This window comes from Zalophus californianus, chromosome 5 (assembly GCF_009762305.2).
Source record: "Zalophus californianus isolate mZalCal1 chromosome 5, mZalCal1.pri.v2, whole genome shotgun sequence".
In the NCBI taxonomy this organism is placed as follows: Eukaryota; Metazoa; Chordata; class Mammalia; order Carnivora; family Otariidae; genus Zalophus; species Zalophus californianus.
The window spans coordinates 147,005,315-147,028,962 of record NC_045599.1 but is presented as its reverse complement, the minus strand read 5'-3'; the positions used below and the strand labels follow the sequence as shown (position 1 = coordinate 147,028,962).

The following is a 23,648-nucleotide window of genomic DNA, read 5'->3' as shown; positions in this document are numbered from 1 at the left end:
GCCAAGATGTCCATCGACAGATGAATGGATAAAGAAGATGTGGTATATATACACAATGGAATATTATGCAGCCATCAAAAGGAATGAGATCTTGCCATTTGCAACGACGTGGACGGAACTGGAGGGTGTTATGCTGAGTGAAATAAGTCAATCAGAGAAAGACATGTATCATATGACCTCCCTGATAGGAGGAATTCTTAATCTCAGGAAACAAACTGAGTGTTGCTGGAGTGGTGGGGGGTGGGAGGGATGGGGTGGCTGGGTGATAGACATTGGGGAAGATATGTGCTACGGTGAGCGTTGTGAATTGTGTAAGACTGTTGAATCACAGATCTGTACCTCTGAAACAAATAATGCAACATATTTTAAGAAAAAAGAAAAAGAAGAAGATAGCAGGAGGGGAAGAATGAAGGGGAGTAAGTCAGAGAGGGAGACGAACCAGGAGAGATGATGGACTCTGAAAAACAAACTGAGGTTTCTGGAGGGGAGGAGGGTGGGGGGATGGGGTTAGCCTGGTGATGGGTATTAAGGAGGGCACATTCTGCATGGAGCACTGGGTGTTATGAACAAACAATGAATCATGGAACACTACACCAAAACAAATTATGTAATATATGGTGATTAACATAACAATAAAAAAATTAAAAAAAAAAAAGAAGAGAAATCCAGGAGTCATTTGAGCAATGACAGAAGAAAGAGAAAGTAGAAGGATGGCGGACACGGAGATATTAATGCTGAAAGGGATGGCAGGGTTACTCCACTCTTCATCTTGGCTCTTGTCTCCAAAATACACCATGGAGAAAACTGAGGTCCAAAGTGGTTTATTCAAAGTATCTCCACTGTGTTGTTTACAGAAATGTTGGGAGTGTGAATAAGTGGGCTTGCGTGTAGTAGAAAATTAGAACGGCAGTGATGGAGCAAAGGCGATGGAGAGCCGGGAGCAGTAAGGGCATCCCTAGCGGCTAGTCTTGTCTGTCCTAGCACTGTCTGGGAAAAATGCTAGTGCCTGCCATGATCCTAATGTCCCAGTTTTGTGCCTCTTCCTGGTTTTGCAAACTATACTTCCCATCCCCCCTTACAGTTGACGGAGGCCATGTGACTGAGTGATGGCCACTGGAATTAGGGCAGAGGGAGATGTGCCACTTCCGGGCATGGCCCATATGATCTCCTCTGTGTGGTTTTCCATTCTTCCTTCCATGCTGCTCCTGCAGATGTGGGTTGAAGATGGGGGCACATAATGCAGAACATCCTGGGCTCTTGGACGGCAGCATAGATTGGGGCCCCCACAGCCTCTGTGCTGGACTGTCATGCAAGTGAGAAGTGAGTAATAGTAATAGGCTGTGTGTGTGTGTGTGTGTGTGTGTGTGTGTGTGTGTGTTCAGCCACTGAGAGTACAGGACTATCTGTAGACGGCAGTTAGCTCACCTTCACCGAGACTCTGAAACTAGTAAAATCCTAGTCATCAGTATAAAATTCACATAAACAACCACAAATCCTCCAGAAAGTTATGAGAAAAGAAAAGTAAAGATGTTTGAATACATGGGTAGATAAACAGCACTTGAACAGGGAATGTTCCCCAAGAGTCCAGAATGTGGGGACGAAGGTCACCTGGGACCACGAAGGCACTGGGCATGGACTCAAAATAAACACAGCAACCAAATACTGTCTGAAAAACTAAAAACAAAACAAAACAACATACACTGCCTCATACTGTGTTCACTCATCCATTCAGGAAACACTCACTGAGAACTTGCTATGTACCAGATACCGTAACAAACCTTTCCTTAAAGGGTCACTTAGCAAATAGTTTAGACTTTGCAGGCAGGGCAGTCTCTGTGACAACTGGTCAACCCTGCTCTGCAGCAGAGGTAGGCAATATATGAGACACATGGTTGTGTCTGCGTGCCGAGAAACATCAGGAACTATAATACCAGGCAGGCAATATGCAAATGAATGGGCGTGGCCGTGTTCCAAAGAAACTAACTGTGAGCCACAAGCCCTGGTTTGCAGACCCCTGAAAGGTTTTAACAACAATGATCTCTATGATTCCTTCCACTTCTACAATACCATGATTTTAGGAACATGTTTGACAAAGAAAGGCAGAAATAAAGTTTAGAATTATGATTTCTGAGGACCACAGTAGAAACTGATCTCTCCCTGTTCGATATAAATATAAAACTTGATTTAAATAATTAGTCGATATGAATATCTCATTTGAATAGTTATTCTAAATTATTAAGTAATACATCATTCCTTAAATTATACAAAAGAATTCCAGCAGAGGGTAGTTACATCATATTGTTGGTACTGGCATTATAAATTGACTGAATTTATTTTTAAATTTAATCACATACTGACAAAAGGAAGCCATCTAAACTCAAGAATTCCAGCAGCTTCTTTAGAAATGGCCACTAAGGTTTCATACATGTGTTCGGTTAAGTATATGAAGAAATCGAAAGAGAAAGGTTCCTTAAGCACATCAAAAATCTCACAGATTCAATGAAGTAATCTTAACTTCACAGACTAGGAAAGCGGCTTCTTCAAAGCATGTAGGAGAGAGGCAGCGATGATCTAATGTGGGGTTTCAGCATTGGTGCTACTACCACCCTGAGCCAGGATAGTCTTTGCAGAGTGGGGAGATGCTGCCCTGTGCATTGTAGGATACAGAGCAGCATCCCTGGTTTCCACCCACCGCATGCCGGTAGCGGCCCCCACCAGTGGCGAAAAGCAGAGATTCCCAGCAGGTTAAGCAGCCCCAGTTGAGAAACACTGGTTTAGAAACTGTCTCAAGTTGAAAGTCAATTCCCCAAACCTAAAGATTCAGGAAACAAAGTCAACATCTACCCTCACTTCCAAGAGAAATCTCTACCAATATTGACCAGGTTGTCAGAGACTTAACAGTTTTTTAACTCACAAATCGTGGAGAGGCAGGTGGCAAATTGGAACACAGATTTCAATTTTTCTGCTTATTCCAGCAGTTGTTAAGCGAGAAATAGGCTGTGAATTCCTTTCCCTCAGTAAGAAAACAATATAAAAATGGATTTTGAGCAATTTCCCAGAAGAATATTAGCAAGATAGGGAGGCTAAATGAGCTGCAGCCCCTTTGTGTTCTTAGGACACTCTTCAAAGGGTGTCTACCTTGGGCCATCCGAGGCACGATCCTAGATGGGCAAATGTTGTCAATTAGTCTTGAAGCCAGCTGCATTTTTATATTTTTCAAAAAGCTTCTTTGTTCCTGAAAAATAACTGCCGTGATCAAGGCAAGAAGAAAAGTGATGTTGAAGAGTGGAATCTGTTATCATGACAAGAAGTAGGAGAGATGCATAATGGTGAATGCCACGTCTTCTATCACTATGCCTGATTGGTTTTCAAGATGCCACGGCTAAATTTCAGCACTTGGAGGCCACAAGGAAACTTATCACAGTCTCTGAGTGGAAAGATGCCTTAGAAAGGATATCACATTGATAATCTGATTCTCCAGACACTGATGAAAAACAGGTTTTATTTCCTTAAATTAAAGCAACTCTTGATCTCTTGCTTTAATACAAAAGGTATGCCTGTTTGCAAATCGTAACAAATATTCTGCGTATAGGCATTTTACCTCATGGTATATTTATATGTGCATATTTTTGTGGTGATGCCAAGAGACTTTCCTCAAACAGATCATGTTCACTCAGGGTAACAGAGGAATTCTGCCCCAACCCAATCCCGGCTCAAATCTTTACTGCTCTGGAAACCCCGCCAGTGATGTCTCACCCTTGCTAGAGACGGCAAAGGGAAAAAAGAACTCTGTGATTCGGGGTGCTGTTGACTCCGGTTCCAGAATGCTTTCAGCATCAGGCTTGTCAGGCAATCTGAGTTTTCCCATTCTGAGGCCACTCCACCAAAGTCCACTTTTCTCACCAGGGGATTTCGGCACAGTTCCACAAGCTGAGCCCCAGGGCATGACCACGTCTGGATGGACAACATGCTCTGACTCCCATGTGTAATGCCAACACCTTGCATCCCGTCCTCCCTTCACTGCTCCGAGAGGACTAACACCTGGCCCCTCCCCTTCTCCTCTCAACAAACAACATAAACTGGGATCACCAGTGTGGGGACCTGAGGAAGGGGAGAGGGAGAGAGTCCACCGAGAGGTGTTCACTGTGCTCCTGCTCTGGCCAAGAGCTGTGCTGGCTACTCTGTGTAACGCAGCACACTGAATTTGGGGGACACTGACAGGGGACAGTCTCTAGAATTCTGTAACTACCACTCGGTAGGAGGAAAAGAAGGAACATTAATCAACATCTTCTTTCTCGTTACTGATCCTAAGACACTGTCAAGGCAGGAGACGAATTTGGGGCAGAGGAAGAGTGTACAGCAGGACTGAGCAGACAGGTGACTGGTGTGTCAGAAAGGAACAAATCAGAGCCAGCAGTTAGCCCTTTCGTCCTAGAATCATCCTTTGGGGAGAGAGGGTGTATACACGTGTTGCTGGATGCCTCTTCCAGCAAGCATTGCTCATTGCTCTAGTCTCTCAGTTGTGTTCCTTTCCTCAAATTTAGGGACAAAATATGAAGCTTACCTAGACCTCACTAATGAGAAGTTTAGAAAATTAAAGAGCAAACATATTACTCAAATTCAACAGATATTTGTCTTGAGTCTACCACTTGCCGGGTAACCTAATCTAATGATCCACTTCAACCAGCACCAATGAGACAGAAAGAGAACACTCCTCATGACACAGAGTGTGAGACACAGTGAGGGCTCGTCAGAAATAGAGGCTGTGAGGCTGTGAAAGGCATCCGGGGGTCAGCAACTCAAACTGACTTGGGATAAGTTACAAAGAGGGGGTAACTCGGGATCGGGCGCCTTTGGGGGACTCAGGATCAGTAGCCTTTTCCGAGATTAAGAAGAGGATGGGGTAAAAAGTGTTTGCCAGAGAGGACAGCAAGAGCAAATGTTTGCTGCTGGGGAAGAGCCTCCAGGTTAGGAAGCTATAAGCAGCTGGACATGACCTACCAGGAGGAGGCGCCTCAAGGTGATGGGGAGAGACATGAAAAAAGCTCATGGCCACCAGGAAGTGGACCCCGCTGTCACCCGGAGGGGGGCAAGAGCAAATGAAGCCTTGTCGGGTGAGAAACAAGGGCTGTTGCAGATTCTCAACTCCGATTCTCTCCACTTCGTTGCAATTTGTTTTTCCCTCATCTCAGCGTCCTTACTTTCTCATGTTTAAACAATCATTTTTTTTTATCTTTAGTGAGAGAAGGAAGGAGGTAATTTTATTAGCCTGAGATATTCAAATTAATCCAGTTGATCCTTGTAGAAAATAACATTTCTACAACATAACTGAATGCATTCAAGTCATAAAGGCTTCTGCACGCACTCTCTAGAATGCCACAGTCAACTGCCAGGCTGAGCTCCTGCACGGGGGCTAGTCCGAATCACAGTGTGCTCTGTGTGTAAAATCCACACAAGATTTTACAGATTTAATGCAAAAAAAAAAAAGAAGAAGAAGAAGAAGAAGAAGAAGAAGAAGAAACGTAACATCTCATTAATTTCTTGTAATGAGTTCATATGGAAATAACATTTTTGATACGATGAGTTAAGACCAATATATTATTAAAAATAATCCCCATTTCTCTGTGTTCAGTCGAATGTGACCACCAGTTTCTATCAACTAGCCATGAGGCCTACATTATGTTTCTACTGGACGGCAACATTTATGACACCGGCACAACCCTCTGTTTATCTGTACGCCTCCCTTTTGGGTCACCCTTGGAAATCGTCATTTAAATTAAAATAAATTATTCATAGAAATCAATAAGACCGCTTTACCGAAGACATGTCAGAAGGAACAGTCTGTCCAGAAGAACTGCAAGCTTTATCTCTCTGCACACTGAGTACACAGTAGGCTCCCGAGCAGCGCACACAACCACAAAACATCCGAGAGGAGAGCTGTGCTGTTTTGCACCAAAGTCAAGGTGACGTCTGACAACTGTCACAAGGGCTGTGTTGTCAAAGCCCCCGTTCAGGAAGTCACAGTCTTCTTGCTGGGCCTTCTGTGCTCTCTCTCTCTCACCAGATGGTGATGCTGATGGCTTTTCCACAGTTCAGCTCCATCAACGACCTACCCTTGATTTCCACCAAAAGGATATCACAACAATGGGAAGCAATGATGGGAAGAGAACTTGGTTTCCCCGCCACCACAGCAATGGCAAACATGCGTCCGTGGCGAAGGCATGGTCCAATTCTTTGCATCTCTTTATTTTGCAATAACTTAAAGAAAATTTGCAAGAAAAACACAGTGGACTCTAATAAGCCCTTCACCTAAATTATTCAATTTCCCCATTAATTATTTTTTATCACATTTGCTTCTTTCTCTCTGGGTGCACGTGTTATAATTTCTTAAATGATTTCAGAATATGTCAGAAAAACCATACCCCTTACCCCTACTTATCTCAGTAGGTTTGTCCAAAGAACAAGATCACTTCCCTACATAATCACATCACAGTTATCAAAATCAGAAAATACATTTCTACTCTCTCATCTACAGACATTTAAAAATTTCTTTTAAGATTTTATTTATTCATTTGCCAGAGAGAGACAGAGAGCACAAGCAGGGGGAGCGGCAGGCAGAGGGAGAAGCAGGCTCCCCGGTGAGCAAGGAGCCCGATGCAGGACTCGATCCCAGGACTCTGGGATCATGACCTGAGCTGAAGGCAGATGCTCAACCGACTGAGCCACCCAGGCGTCCCCAGACGTTAAAATTTTGCCAGTTGTCCCAATAGTGTCCTTGATAGCAAGAAAAAAAATTTTTTTTTTTTCTGTTCCAAGATATGAGTTGGACCAAGTGTTTCATTTGATTGCCATGCCACTTTGTCTCCTTGATGAGGGACTAGCCCTTCTTTCTTTCCATGCCTTTCATGGCCTGGTGGTTTTTGAAGAGTAGAGGCCAATTTTTTATAGAATGCCCCTCAGTTTTGGTCTGTGTGATGTTCCTCCTGATGAAACTGGTTATAATCTGTAGTTCAAACACCAAGGAAATCCTGCTGTGTCCTTCTCCGTACATTCTATCAGGACACGTTTGCTGGCTCTTTGTCCCATGACAGGTGAAGGGGACCCTTGATTACTTGGTTATGGTGGGACTGGCTGGGTTTCTTCACCATCAAAAGACAGTTTTCCTTTTATAATGAATAAATATGTTATAGGTAAATACTTTGAGACTACATGAATATCTTGGTCATCATCAAAGTCTCACCCATACATTTTCACGGCCATTGATCATTTATGCCTGAATCAATTTTTAGTATCATGGTTGCCAAGTCAGAATTTTGTAATTAAATCATTCCTTCAATATTTGTCAGCTGGCATTTACAGAAGGAAGAACGGTCCCTTCTCCCTATCTGTGTACTTATTCAGTTATTTTGATGTTAGTATATCCTCACTGATTCTTAGTTTATTCATGTTATAAACTGAGACTGATTATACATCATGATTTAACAATCAAATTATCCCAGATTTCTTCAGTGAGCCCATTTCCAGCTGGCTCCTAGGACCTTCTGACCTGCCCTCATCATGCTTGGAATATGTCCTTAATTCCTGAAACAAGATATTCCGGGCTTCTCTGGGACTTTCACTGCCCAGGCCCTGGAACCAGCTACTTCTCCAAGAAACTTTGGTTCCTATTAGTGGAGAATTAAATTTAGAAACCAAGAAGTGCAGGGGCACCTGGGGGGCTCAGTCAGTGAAGCGTCTACCTTCAGCTTGGGTCATGATCCCAGGATCCTGGGATCGAGTCTCGTATTGGGCTCCTTGCTCAGCGGGGGGCCTGCTTCTCCCTCTCCTTTTGCCCCTCCCCCCCAATTGTGGGTGCTCTCTCTCCCTCAAATAAATAAAATCTTAAGAAAAAAAAAAACAAGAACTGTGAACTGTACTTTAAATGAGCTCATTGCTACTGGTATGCCAATGCTTCCAGACCCTCTCAGCGGAGACAACTGAGAGACAAGGAAATGAGTGCGTACGCATAAACAGATGTTTGTGCCCACGTCTACACGCTCCGCTTTTTCCCACACACACTGTGGCAGATAATCTAGTACACCATGAGAATCAAAATGCGCATAATATATAGTTCCCATCTATTGAAAGATCTATACCTTTGACAAAAGATCATTGAAAAATCAGAGTTTTAAAGCAGTACTTTGGTTAAACTGCTGATCATTTTGATTACTTAATAATACATTCATGATTGTAACCGACAAAGCAACTCATTTAAAGACTTTTATACTAAATTGCAGTGGCAAGACAATTAATTCTCGGCTGGTGTGTTGAAATGATTATGATAATAAGTCATTATTTGTCCTCATCACTTTTAAAAACAAAAGCAATTAACATTTGTTGAGAAATTACTATGCCTTCTCCCTTTTGCACACCTTCCTTTACTTAATTTTAGCAGTGACAGTGTGAGGATAATCAGTGCCTTGTGGCCATTTCACAGATGAGGAAACACACAGTTGCTGGGATGCATGAAGCTATATCCCAAACCGGGGTCTACAGATCTTCAGAGCCCTTGCTTTTTTACCAAAATTAGCTTTGGCTTATTTTGAGGCCCTGGTGAATAAAAGATAGGTCTAATATTAAATCCTTGCTCTGAAGTTTCCTGGATGTTCACAAATATAAGCATTACATAGAGAAGAAGCTAGTCTCAACTTCTCTCCACTACTTCTTAGAGCTTTAGTACACGAGGGTGATATGAAAACTGGTTGAAGAACTTCTCCGAAGCTGCACAGTGACCAGGAGTTCTGGCACATTCTGTGGAGGAGTTCCAGATGCTCGGCCAGGGAGATATTCATGTCCTCTTAACTCTCCCCTTGTCGAAGGAAACCCTGGTTACCAGACACTTCCACTAAAATACATACTCTATTCAGGCAGAAGGATCTCAGGCTCCTTCTTCAAACAGTAAAACCGGAAGTAGATAAATTGCATTTTTATCTGCTATTTTATCACTTATTCTTTGCTCCATGTGGTTTTTAACCCCTATATTCATATTGACATCATTATAGGCAATAAAGAGGAAACAAAGATGTCTTTCTAAGGAAACCGCCTTTTACAAAAATCTGATGGCTGAAGGCAGCAAACTAAATAATCAGTGACTCTTCTGACTGGGGGGAAGGGTGCTCCCAGACATTGAGGAAGTGTCCTTTGAATTATCTACCATTTGACAAAGAATAAATCGGGATGAGGCCCATGAAAGGAAGGCTGCACGGAAGGAGAAAAGGGCCGGTGGGGAACGAAGGCAGGTGATGAGTCACGTCACACAGGGCAGCCAGGAGTCCGGCAGCCTGGCCCGCTGGGGAAATGCACCCCCAGCTCTGCCGTGATTAGTACCTTAACAGACATCTGCCTTCATGCCCTCCAACGGCAAGTTAATTGGGATGGAAAATGAAAGCTCGAGCAAGATAAACTGCACCTACCTGGATCAGAGACAAATCCTCAAGCTGTAACCTGAAGAGGTAGTTTCTACAAAATACAAAAAGAGAACAGTTATTATTTTTAATAGATGCAAAATATTACAGGTCATAAAAATTATGAGAACAAGGGAAAACAAAGTAATGATTTTTGGCTTCCTAAACCTTCTCCTGCTAAGAATGTGTTTAGCACGTTTTTCCTTGCACCTCGGAGTTCAGAGAGGCATTCAATATGTCAACAGGTGCACATTTGGGACGGCAAGAAAGTTAAGGAATAAGGTGTGTGTGTGTATGTGTTTGGTGTGTGACTAGCGGAAATCTCAATTACTAATTGACTCTCTTGTTCTATGTGGAAAGGACCAAAGGATACGGGCAATGGATTCTGAAACTGAGTTTAAGTTAAGTAAGAGAATACAAAACCGTTCATGAGTCTTCATTCTTAAAGATCACCTACATTCGCCACGATTTACAATTACAACACATCCAGGTTTTGAATTCAACCATAGTCTGAGCATTACAGTGTTCTCTCTTGTTGGATGGATTCAGTGTGTGCATGTTTAGAAGCATAAACTCATCAGTCTGCCATCATGGGTTTGAAAGCCCCCCCCCCCCCCCCCGCTGGCTGCCCAAGTGTGAAGCAAGAAAGCAGAGAAAAGGAAACTATCTGTTTTCAACAATGAAATATGCAGTCGAGATCAGCATCACAGGGGGTAAACACTAATATCAGTCACTTGCACTTTATCACTGTAGCTTTTAGAAACACACTGGCCTCCCTAGTGGGCGACGCTCTGGCCTCAGACTCAGGACGTGACTGCCCCCTTCGCCGCGCGCCGACGAGGAGCTGGTGCAGCTGGAGCCACATTCCGCGCACCGTGAAGAAGAAAGTGAGCCCAGGTGTGAACAGTAAGTGCAGGAGAACGGGCGTAGAATGGAAAGCAGATGCTATGAACGCATGAGCGGGGGGAGGGTCTCCAAGAAGCCGCCGTTTTCATGTAACGGGCGCCCCAAGATGATTTTCACGGCATAAGAGAGTAAGGAAAGTGTCCCGACAGCAGCCAGAAGCTAGAGTACCTTATTTTCACTATCCAGGGAGGTGGGGAGATGTCAGAAATGGCCACGCTGTCCTGGTGGGAGTGACGAGTGACAGCCAAGTCAGCCAAGGGCATGCCCTTGGGGAGACTGAGAAACAGCCTTACTGCGTGGGCAAGGATGGGAAGGCAGGGCCAAGAGGGAAGCCCGCACCCAGCAGCATGTGTGTGCGCACTGCTTGGAGGAAGGAAAGGGACAAGCTCACTTTTCGAGCGACTCACCCCTGGGCATTCTGCTGTCTCCCGGTTTGTCCCCCAGCACGGGGGGCCCTGCTGTCCCACACTCAGTGAACACTGCTGCCTCCTGAGCCTTTCAGCAGCCTCTTCACCACACTCTTTCCGAACCTCCAATTTTACCTCTGAAATAATGCCAGAGAAGCTCCCAGAAGCATGGCTTGGCTCATGCCACAAAGCCATTGGGGGAAACGTACCCTCTCTTTTATTACAGGCAGCCCACAGCCCTCTCTGCGGACCCAGATTAAGGATGCCTCTGACGAGGGAATGTGACAGCAGAGTCTATTTTTATTTGGTCGGGCACCATGCAGAGGCAAGGTTTCCAACAGAAACATCTTCCTGCAGGAGAAGGAATGTGAACCCGGTGTGTGCACGCAAGAGCGTCACTGAGCTGCCAAGGAAAGCGCCACTGGAGGCTGGCGAGCATCGGAAGATGGGCCAAGCCTTCACCTGATGTGAAAGAGAGGCCAGCATGACTCCTCCAAGAGAAGCTAGAAATCGAGACACCCGCAGAGATCAATCTTTCAGATGAGAGGCTTACGAGTGGCAGCAGGGGCATTAACGGGCCGTAATGCACACATTGCCTTTATGAGCACCATGGCTCCCTACCCTGGCGCCGGTCTCGTAACTGGCTTCCTGCCTGCAGGATGCTGAAGGCGGTTACCGTGCCTTGACTCCGGGAGGTGGGATCACCCCATGGTAAAGAATATCCGTGCAAAAGCCCAAGCTGTGCCACTTATACAACCTCGGGAAGGAAGCTTAAGTGCTCTGCGCCTCAGTCTTCTCATCTGTAAAATGGGGCTAAGAGTCCTACCTACGCCCTGCGGCTGTTGGGAGGGTTACATCCAAGGAAAACATGTAGAATGAGGTCTGAGCCATTGCAAGCACTCCATCAACTGTAGTCCCTTCTAGACAGTCTATGGAAAATACTGAAATTTCCAGACACACTGAAATTCTCAGTACATTCTCCATTGGACGGAGGACAGAGAACTTCTGCTCTCCAGGCATTTCCGGTTTTAGGCATAAGGCAGCGTGACTGTGTGTTCAGGAGTGGGGGGTTGCTGTCAGTAGGGATGGTATGGCCCTATGGGCTTTTTAGAACAGAAGACAGCACTGTTTAGCTTATGGTTCTGGGACATAGTCTTCACACTCTTCACACTCACTAGCTCTTTTAAGAAAGACTTTTTCTGTAAATACTTACGGTAAACAAGAAATTATTCATATTTTTAATCAATTAATTACCTAAGGGCTCCGATGAGGTTGCAAGGCCACCCCCCCTCCCCATCCTCCCATCATACACCCACCCCCCCTGCTGTGTATACACATGCGTGCGCTCACACACACACATCCATATCTGGGAACTTTCTAGAAAGGCACTTCTCATACACAACTAAGAGCTGGAGTTTCCTTCACACCACTGAGGAAAGAGGATGGTTGTGCCCACCGTGCTCTGTAGAGCTCTGGACAGGACAACTGGAAAGAAAAGTCCAAAGACCTCTCTCTACTTGGGGAGTGGGTCGGAGGAGGTATCGAAATCATTCTTTGAAACGCCTGGGTCCAGTTTTCAGGTGCTGTCCATGAGGGAAGGGCTATGATGTGAATGTCTGTGTCTCCCCAAAATTCTTATGTTGAAGTCCTAACCCCCAAAGATGATGGTGATAGGAGGTGGGACTTCTGGGAGATGATTAGGTCATGAGGGTGGAGCCTTCATCCGTGGTATTAATGGTCTGATAACAGAGGCTCCAGAGATTCTTCACCTTTCTACCATGGGAAGACACAGTGAGACGTCAGCCATCTGCAACCCGGGAGAGGGCCCTCCCCAGAACCCAGCCATGCTCCCTGATCTTGGACTCCCAGCCTCCAAACCTGTGAGAAATAAATTTCCATTGTTTATAAGCCGCGCAAGTCTGTCGAGTTTTGTTCTAGCAGCCCCAAGAGACCAAGACAAGAAGACGCTGATTTATGATAAGAAACATGCCACATTCTCAATCTACATGTCCCCAGGCAAAATTCACTCCACTGACTGTCAGGTGACAGTCTGTAAAAGTAGCCCTCCCTGGGGCGCCCGGGTGGCTCAGTTGGTTAAGCGACTGCCTTCGGCTCAGGTCATGATCCTGGAGTCCCGGGATCGAGTCCCGCATCGGGCTCCCTGCTCGGCGGGGAGTCTGCTTCTCCCTCGGACCCTCCTCCCTCTCGTGCTCTCTCTCTCTCAATCTCTCTCTCTCAAATAAATAAATAAAAAATAAAAATCTTTAAAAAAAAAAAAGTAGCCCTCCCTGCCCCCCGCCATTGCTGGTGAATTTCAACCATCTACTCTTACGCCCCTGAACACCTCACAGCGATGGTGCCCTCGCCACCATCTGGTCAGTAATGTGTCAGTATGGTGGAGACACACGGGAAGGGGAGAGAGAGAAAGAGCCACGGTAATTATGAGAGGCCGCCACAACCACCGCCGCCGCCGCCATGCCCAGGGCCCCAATGGAGAGAAGCATCAAAAAGGACTGGAACTTCTCCTTTGGTATTTTCTGGGTTACAAGATTGCAAACCAGTCATTATTTTTAAAACATCCTCGGTTTTTTTTTTTTTTTTATCTAAAAAAAAAAAGGCAGAGAATTCAGGAACTCTAAAGCTGAGTCGTCATTAAGAAGGTATACACCTTCAATGTGCTGATGAGGAAACGTCTGCAAATTAAGAGGTACGATGCAATTTATTCGAGATTATTAGGATCAGATAAAGTCCCAGCATTACTATCAAGACCTCTCACGCTGTGCTCTCCCTTGGCCCACCGTGCCACTCGGCTTCACCAGCCAGTCATCCCATGACGCCTTCCTAATTTCACCAGCCCCACACCCACCCACCCGCGCACACACAGAAACACACAGTAATAGTTGTTACAGCACAAATATTTCATGTCTTCATTTCAATTCACAGGTGCATTTACATATCGTTTTGAGATGATTCAAGTCTCAACGCTGCTAATGGCAAGCTTTTGATTCTAGGTAATTGATTCTCACCCCTAGGACTGAGATCTGACTGCGACATATGTCTCCCCATTAAGCGAACATGTTAATCCTACTGGTCTGATTACATGGCGCCTCCTTTCTCCCTCCTTATTTCCCACAAATTCTTCCTGCAACTGCCTGCCCGTACTTTAAGAGAGCCCACGTCTCTTTCATTTATGACACTGAGAGAGCTACGCTATACCATGTCTCAGTATACTTAAGTCACATAAATTCCTGAAAGACCGTGACTCTTTTTAGATACCAGATGGCCAAGAGAGTTGCATGAATATGTGACCATTGGATGAAAGACCTGTTATCCTGACATATTTCAATAAATTATGAGAAATACTTTGAGTGTTTTTGCTTTTTAGAACTCAGTGCCAAATTTCAAAATCACTTTAAATGAAATCTCAGGACATAAGAGAGGAAGGATAATTCTTTTTCTTTCTTTTTTTTTTTCTCTTTCTTTCTTTTTTTTTTTTTTTCAGGGAGGGAGAGAGGGGGCAGGTAGGGGCAGAAGGAGAGGGAGAGAGAGAATCTTAGGCAGGCTCCACACTCAGCACGGAGCCCAACACAGGGCTAGATCTCACGACCCTGAGATCAAGACCTGAGCCAAAATAGTCGGATGCTTAACCCATGGAGCCACCCAGGCGCCCCAGAAAGATAATTCTTTATTAACAAAAACTCATTCAACAAGTATTTACATATAATATTTCTTAATTATAGTCAATTGATTAAGCTAACTGAAAATTTTTAAACTAGAATTATTTGAAATATGTCATCTATAACTTCGCACAGCCTCAGCATCTATTTAAGGTCGATCTTTGTGTCGGTTGGTTACATTTTTGTCGCTATTTTTTGTTTGATTTCGGAGACAAAGAATTGGTAGGGACTTTTTTTTTTTTAAAGAGTTTATTTATTTATTTGACAGAGAGAGTGAGAGAGCACAAGTAGGCAGAGCGACAGCCAGAGGGAGAGGGAGAAGCAGGCTTCCCGCCGAGCAGGGAGCCCGATGCGGGGCTCGATCCCAGGACCCTGGAATCATGCCCTGAGCTGAAGGCAGACGCTTAACGACTGAGCCACCCAGGCGCCCCAAGAATTGGTAGGGACTTTCAAAAATCTGTTAAATACGTGACTGTAGTCTACACAAAATCCAAGTAGATGGTTTAATGCCTCCCTGGACCTTTCAATAGTAGAAATAAGTAATATGTCACCTTTCAGTATTCACTTTATCTATCATGATTTTCAATGATTTAAAAGATACTTTAAAAAACTAAGTAGAAACAAAACATTTGTGGACCTCCCTAATCACCTCCCTGGAACCTAAGAACCTGACAAAACACAGTGTGGATTCTACTATGCTCAAACACCTTTCCTCAAACTCTTTGGTTCCAAGTACAACTTCGAGTCCATTTTTGCTATTGGACACACTCCAATCCAGCTAGCATCATGAGGGACCCGAATCTCCCAAGACAGCTTGATCCATCACAGTTGAGGTCAACGACCTATGAAGTTAAAGATTACAAAATGAAAGAAAATCTTCTAAAGGGAATAAAAAATTGATATTCCCAGATGTTGGGCCACTCACACACTAAAGTGAGATCTATGGTCCCTGGAAGTGGCTATTCTCCAGGGCATTAGAGAGGGTCAATGACTTTATCTTGCAATCCTGAGCACACAGAGGAGGGAAAACAATATATGTGAGGTTCACAAGAAAGGCTACCAACCTTTCCAATGTGAAGAAATAACGGTTCTGGCTCCCCGCCAACAGGGAATGCTAACCAAATGTTTCATATAGGGTCAGTTTCTCTTGTAGGGCAATGCTTTGAGCAAGCCGAAGCATTTAAGTGGTCTCATTCATCTTCCTAACACCCTGAGAGGTAAATAGGTAGTAATAAGGAATATTGCCATACTTTGGGGACAAAGGCAGTGGTGCAACAGGTTAAGAGATTAGAGGTTTTAGAATGTAGTAGTTGCACAGCTCAAGGGGAACTATTCTGTATTTCTATTTGCCCCCTCTCGTTACAGAAGTACAAAGCAAGAGTTTACCACGCTGTAAAGGTCAGTTTTACGACGAGAGTGAACAAAAGGATGAGTTTTTCTTCCCTCGGTATGGATCTCTTTTTTTTCACATGTCTTGGAATAAAATCTGACATTGTGCATTCAAATTTAATAACTGCATTACTTTTAGGAGTAAGACTATATGAGGGACACATAGATCCAACAGACTGAATAATTCAAATCACAAAGCCATTAAATTTGGCAGACACAAACTGACAGTTTCCCCACTAGACATCTGAGTGCGCTTTCTCCCTCCTCACTGGAATTTATTTTTTATTGATTGTAGGATTGTATAACTCATTCCTGCGTCCCATCATGTTCCCTAGTGGCCTATTAGCAACAAATCACTAAGCACAACAATAAATTCTCTGAGGGAGCAATGCAGGCCTTAATAGACGAAGTTCATTTGTGTCTTCATGTAAAGTAATAAAATTCAGCCAGCATTAAAGAAAAGGTTAAGCCATCATGAGTATATTAACTAAATGACTCATTTTATCTAGAGACTCTATAAAACTTAACTCTGACCTCCATTAATTATGAAAGACACAGGTGTTTCAAAATGACATTCTCTTAGAATAACTCAATTGGTCTCTGATGAATATAGCTATAAAATCAGATAAGAAAACCTGGGTTCTTATTTAACATGTAGGTTAGAGGCTTGCTCATAAACTGAGGGGCAGGAGAATGAATAATTAAGACAGACAGATATGCATTTTGCACGAAGAGAAGACGGGAGACAGAACAACAAGTAAATCTATCAAATCTGTTTTAAACAATGATGTTTACCATTGTGATAGTGACTTTTCTCTTTCCACTTAAGAAAAGCTTTAGACCATGGTCGATCGTGAAACAATCTGAAGACAAAACACCCGCTGCAGAGAAATCATCATCATTTGGGGAGATCTGAGAGCGCGGACGTCAAGTGAGAGGCCAGCCTCACGTGTACCCCTGCCAGCTTCGTCCTCCCTGATTTCTCTTCATGGCAGGATTCCACCCTACCTGTCGTCAGCGTGTGACCGCGCAGAGCTTGAAATAGTGACATCCTCCAGGACACCCAAGTTGTCAACTGCACTGATAGACTGGAATATTAAAATGTAAGTTCATGATTTCGAAGCTAAGGAAAAGTAATAACTATCTCTCCTGTAAAGCAAAAAAACAAAAATGTCTTCTATAAAAAATTATTTAAATGTAAATAAATAATACATCAATCTTAGCAATAAGCTTAAAGAATCTGAAGATTTCATTTCATCCTGTAACCAACTCAGAGAGCTCACCAACCTATCTATAACTGTTGTTCCAGAGACTTTCTTTCTTCCTTTCTTTCTTTCTTTCTCTTTCTTGCTTTCTTTCCTTTTTTGAAGATTGTATTTATTTATTTGAGAGGGAGAGAGAAAGAGGGAGGAGCAGAGGGAGAGGGAGAAGCAGACTCCTCACTGAGCAGCACCCTGGGATCATGACCTGAGCCGAAGGCAGACGCTTAACCAACTGAGCCACCCAGGCGCCCCTCCAGAGACTTTCATTATGTTGGTTGACTCCAAGCAAATTCCAAGAGCCTTTATTTTCTCTGGGATTATAACCATTCCAAAAATATCTCTTTCATGTGCTTTTCCCACAGATTTTTGGGGACTTAATTCATTTTTTGAATTATTCAGTTAGATCACAACTAGATCCCAGTTTTCGAATAATATGCTCATGTCATGAGCTACATCCTCGCCAAAATTGTTCCTACCCTCCTCAAAAATAGTAAATATATATACTTTAGGCTATGAAATTTTTAAAATAATTCCAATTTTATTATTGTTGCCATGACCATATGTGTCCAGGAGAAACTCCCCCCAAAACTGCATTGTCTTTTTTCACTCCTTACCCCCAAAAGGTAACTTCAAACCCTTTAAAAGTCTTTGTTATTAGGGATGTTTCAAAGAATACATCAAAACCAAGAACAAATCATTTAATGGCACTCTTGTATGTTTAAACACCAAGATTAAAAGGCACAGGCACAGGAATAGATGGAGAGCTTCTTGTTATTAGCAAGTAAAATGAAATAACAAAGATGGATTCTGAGAGGCATGCGATAATTAAGATCAATATTATTAGCAAACTGCAGAGACGTGAAATCAGAAAAACCTTTTCCCATAGGCATATTTAGGGTCAAAGTTATTAATCAATATTGTTAATAATCACACTGATCATTTAAATTTTATTACTCTCTAAATAGGACTTGCAAATCCCTCAGTGCTTTAAGGATTACAGATGATGACTTATTGCTCCAAATTTAACTTACAACTTCTGCTTTTGTGGGTCCACTGGGTATTTGATTCATTCCTTCCCATTTTTCAGTTAATAGAGATCATATTTCATTTGAAAAAATACCAACTGAACCATCTTACAATTGCCTTAACTTCTGCTTTCTTAGGAATATTCACTCCTCAAGAGATCTCCATATATAAATCTTTTTCTGGGTTATCTTCAGAGTTAGCAAAACCTTGAATTTCTTCTTTTCATGTATCTTCCAATAATCAAAGAATCGCAGTTTATTCCCCACATGCTCAGGGCTAGCTAATGCCATCACAACAAACCACATTCCCAAATCTTGCTCCAAATCTCACCTTTGATCCTTGCCCCCTGCCACCCCATTTCAGTCGCCATCAATCACTGTCAAACCCAGCTCTGAAATATGTCTCAAATCTGACTCTCTTCCTCATTTCCACCATCACGGCCTGAGTGTAAGTTCTTTCTGTCACCTGATCCACCGCCGCGACCTCTGAATTCCTCAAACTCTAGAACACTCTGCACACAATATGGTAGAAGTATATTCCTAATGCAGATCTGAGCATGTAAATATGTAGGCTTAAAAATGTCCTAAACTCCTAATACCTTTAGCAGCGGTTCCCGAATCTGCCAGGCCAGGAGACCCTCAGAAACTTGATTAAACCAAAGATTGCAACATCACTTCCAGAAAGTCTAATTGCAATTATCGGAAGAGAAGCTTGGGCATCTGCATTTTTGTAAGGCCTCTCATGACTGCCAAAATTGGAATCACTGGTCTGGAGGTTTAAGTCCAAGCTCCTCCGTAGTCTGACCCCACCTAGAGCTCCTGCCTCCCCTGCAACAACTTCCACTCTCAGTCACCAACTGGTCCAGTCAAGCTGAGCTCTTCTCAGCCTCATCAGGATCTCTGATGTTCCCCAAGGTATGGTCCTTCCGGCAAGAAGACTCTTCCATCTGCCAGACTCCTAATGCATTTCGAAGGCCTACTGAAAGAGCACCTTCTCGGTGCACCCTTTCCAGCCCCCAAAACCATCATGTTTCTTTGTTCTTGGGGTTTCCAGGGCCTTTGACCCAGGCCTCCCCGGGAAACTCTCATTGCTTGTGTTCCCCCCACAGCCACCGGCCAAGAGCCCACAAGCTTTTTCTTTAAGGGCCAGATAGCAAATGCTCTGCCTTAACGGAAGGTCTCAGTTGCAACTACTTATCTCTGCAGGTAAAGCCCAAAAGCAGCCACAGGAAATATGCAACTGAATGGGTGTGACTGCACGCCAATAAAACTTCATTTACAAAAACAGGAGGCCAACTCTGGAGCCTCAGCTTGCCAACCTTGCGCTAGCTTTGCGCTAGGCTATGAAGTCTTCATCAGGTAGAGACTACACTTCATCTTTGTTTCCCCAGTGCCTTAGATACTTCCTGGCATAATGTAGGTTCAATAAATATATGATGAATGAACAGTCATGAAAGAGTAACTAAGTGAACTAAAAAACTCTGATGGACCCTATGTGGGATGGGCTGGGAACAAAGCTCTCAACATTCAAATGCTAGCGTGCACACACATTCAAAGTAAAGAGGCTGAATAATTTTTATTACAGTGCTTTGTTGGCTCATTCATGCATTTTGGGGAAAAAAAAAGGACTTTATAACTAAATAACTAAGTATGCTGCTAGACTTATCTGCTCCCCAGTTCCAGCAGGGAAGAAAGTGCAGAGATTACTCTGGGTTTTTTGGTTTTTTGGTTTTTTTTTTTTTTTACAACAGCAAAAGGAACACGATGTGCAGAAGTCTTTCCCACAAGAGTGTCTGTAGACCACCTGTTTCTTAAAAGCTCACACTCCTGGACCCCTTCCATCCCACCGAAGGGACAGAGGAAGCTTCACTTTGAATGAACAGTGGTGATACTTAGGTACGCTGATGTCTGGCAGATATTGGACAAAACGTAACGAAGCCAGCAGACAAGGAGTGGGACTTTCTAACACAGATAAGGTTAATTAATCAGGTAGGCCTCCTGGAAGAAAGGAGATTAATAGGTACAAGAAGGCAGAAGATAAGCAAAGAGAAACCTAAGAGAAACACACATCTATAAATCTAGTGCCAACATTGAGAAGAAAAATGACAGAGAAGAGAAAATATTTAACGAATAAACTCAAGGATAAAAAAAATTTCAGGGGGAGCCTGGGCTGCTTAATCAATTAAGTGTCCAACTCTTGATTTCGGCTCAGGTCATGATCTCAGGGTCTTGGGATTGAGCCCCACATTGGGCTCCATGCTCAGGAGGGAGTCTGCTTGAGAGTCTCTCTCTCCCGCTGTCCGCCTCCCTCCTCTCTCTCTCTCTCTCGCTAATAAATAAATAAATCTTTAAAAAAAAAATTCCAGGTGAAGAGCAGGAATGAAAAGGGCCATCCTTTCCTTCATTACCAGCTGTTTTTCCTAAATCATAATTAATATAAATAGAAGGTAAACATCATCACCACCCTGGATTTCTTTGCACTACAGGGGTCTACCACTTTCTGGATTCACTCCTAATTGCTGACTTCATTCCACTCCACAAGAGTTACCTTTAATTGTGTAAACTTGACTAAAATGTCTCCTCTGGAAAACAGAAAGACCAAGTGGCTACTGGAAGCAGAACTGCTGATCTTATAAAAAAGCTCCATTTTTTCTTTTAATCATATACTGCTTCCAACAGATTAATTCTAAGGTACAACTCTAAAATAAAAACAGTAATTAAAAATAACCACCACCAAAAAAAAAAAAAAAAGAGTAAATTACATTGGTCAATTTAAGGAAAAAAAATGACTACATGAATCTAAAATTCAGCTCTTTGTTTAGATCCAGTGGCAAAATCATTCTGAAAGGAGGAACTTAGTCTAATGAAATAGAAGCCTGCCCATTCATTCAATGTGATCTTATGGGAACAGATGCTTTAAATACTTAAAGCAAATTCAGTGTCGGCATAACAAAAGCAAGTTAATCATTCCTTTTTATTTTTACTTTTGCCGATTCAAACCAAGGGCAGAACAATGCTTGAAAATAAAACACTAGTATTTTTCAAGGCTGGTTTTTGTGATTACAAGGAAGATCAAACTCTGTTTTGGAAGCACAAGGGTTGTAGTTCTTATTTTAATAATAAACACGCAGGCTAGAAATCTATACATTTGTTGTACAGACAGATGTACAGAAATATCTTCCCACATATGGAAATAGTCCATTGACTCTAAGGGCAAGGCAAAGGGCTTGTGCAAGGTACAAAGCTCTGGGCTGGTCCTCACGTCAGGTCAGGTGTGCAAGGAGACTCATGCATCCCCATTTACCCTTTCACTTGATATCTCCATAATGCTCCCATTTAATAGAATTAAATTTTAATAGAATTAAAATCTGAAATTTCCAAGGTCATAAATTGTTATATTTATCATCAATTATGACTGTTAAGTGACATAAGTATTGACTCTATGTGCTTCAATCCCACCACCTTAATCACCTGCAGAGGGTTGTTCCTCCTGGACTCAAAGGTCCTTGTGTGAAAGCTTATGGGTGAGTGCTCTTATTAAAATATCAGAGGTTGTAAGACTATGCCCGCCCTTCAATATATATACCTATATTGCACTGAAGCTGGTTAGAGAAGAGTAAGATAATCACAAATCAACTGAGCGGTGCCTGGGTGACATAGCCAGTTAAGCATCTGCCTCTTGGTTTGGGCTCAGGTGGTGATCTCAGGGTTGTGAGATTGGGCCCCACGTTGGGCTCTACGCTCAGCGAACAGTCTGCTTGGGATTGTCTAATCTCCCTCTGCCCCTGCCTCCCCCCCCCCCACCACGCTTGCTCACTTGCACACTCTCTGTCTCTCTCTCTCACTCTCTAAAATAAGTAAATAAATCTTAAAAAAAAAAAAGAATTCAACCGAAAGACCAAGAAACAAACAAACAAAAAGAATGGAAAGAAACCCACATTCTCTTTGATGAGAGGCTCCTTTCATTACTACTAAATGGCTTTATGCCTTATAAAAATATAACTCATCTGTAAATGCCCCAATTATTATTTGATTATAATCAAACCCTACATTGTATGTAAGCCAAGTTAGTTGCCACTTGGAATAACACTTGAATTTAGCACAGAACCACTTGTCATCCTTACAGTGAACCTGAAACACTAAAGACAGACAGATTCATTTGGAGAATAAAAACAGAATCACCTTCTTACATCCAGCTTTACAATCCTATCTGCAACAAAACTTACATGTATGTCAACATTGTGAACCAGTATTAGTATCAGTACTTTTACAGTTATCTCTACCAAACCTCTACACCATAACATATTTCTTCACGTTGGAATTTTTCTTCCTATATATAAAATGTCATGAAAAATAAAATAAAATAAAATGGAAACTGCTTTTAGTAGCTTTTTTGACAAAGACATACATAAATCATTCATAAAATATTATCCCAAACCTATAAACAAAAAGAAATCAAATAATGTGGGGAAATAATTGAAAAGGTTAACTGATTATTTCTGAAACTGTGTTTTTTTCTTAATGCTTTAACTGTAGTTTCCACATTTTCTAAAATGCAAATGCCGCAGTGTCATCATTGAAAGCACAAACCTTATTTTAATTTTTAAAGAGAACCCTTTGGTGAAACAAACTATGAATGTCGATGTCTTTAAAATAACATAAAAGATAATGTGCACCTTAGAAATAGTAAATTTAGGTATCTTTCCAGAAATTCCATGAATTCAAGATGCAAGTACCTTCTGGCACTATGTAACCACAAATTGCTTAAAGAGAGCCTTTCCCTTTGCAGCACAATGAACTTCTTTTTGTGAAGAGTGCACAGAATCTTTAAGTGAATTCAATTTCCAGAACATAAAGTATCACTGGCATAAAGTGAAACCATCCAATAAATGGCTTTACAATGCCAAGTGCTAGCTATAAGAAAACAGAAAGCCTATCATCGTATTTTCCTACCGTTCATATTTAAACCATTACAGATTTCTTAAATAAGCACCTGCTCTGCAAACTTCTTTTGCTAGGTCAAGCCCTCCCAAACAGGAAGCTGAGGGCTGGGTTATTTTTAAAGTCTTACAACTGGCTCACACTCCCTCTTAAACTCTCTGAGCCTAATCCCACCAAGTTTCCTAGTAAAATTCCTATTCTCCTCAATTAGTGACAACCACCAGAAGCTCACATGCACACGGATGCCAAAATCCAGAGTTATCTGCCCTTACCACGTGCCTGTTAGGGTGACAATCACTTTTCATGGATTACTTTATTAAATCCTCACAACAGCTGACAGGGGTAGAAATAATTACACCAATTTGAAAGCTGAGAAAATTAGACTCTGAAACAGGCTCAAGGTCACGAAGCTGAGCAAGTCCAGTCTACCTCTCCCTTCCTTCTCCTTGTTTCTCCCACCAGGACAGGACCACGGAGATATCTCTTCTCAGTGCCAATTTGCTCAGTGGCTTTTCACATCCATTAAGAGAATCTATGTCATTCGCCAAAAGCCAAACACCTGCAGTGTGTATGCACATGTGTGATGCTGTCCTATCCG

At 42.7% G+C, this 23,648-nt stretch overlaps 1 protein-coding gene across 22 annotated transcripts in view; it reads right to left on the bottom strand.

Annotated features, from left to right (window-relative positions):
* The window catches only part of SEMA5A (semaphorin 5A), a 476,158-nt gene that overhangs the window by 245,105 nt on the left and 207,405 nt on the right, over positions 1–23,648 (bottom strand). For all 22 annotated transcript variants that reach the window (XR_003522009.2, XR_003522010.2, XR_003522006.2 and 19 more), the window contains one exon: positions 9,453–9,498. Coding sequence is in view for 10 of the 22 variants with exons in the window: in XM_027605227.2 (XP_027461028.1) it covers positions 9,453–9,498 (46 nt within the window). In the remaining 12 variants the exon portion in view is untranslated. The remainder of the gene's footprint in view (positions 1–9,452; positions 9,499–23,648) is intronic.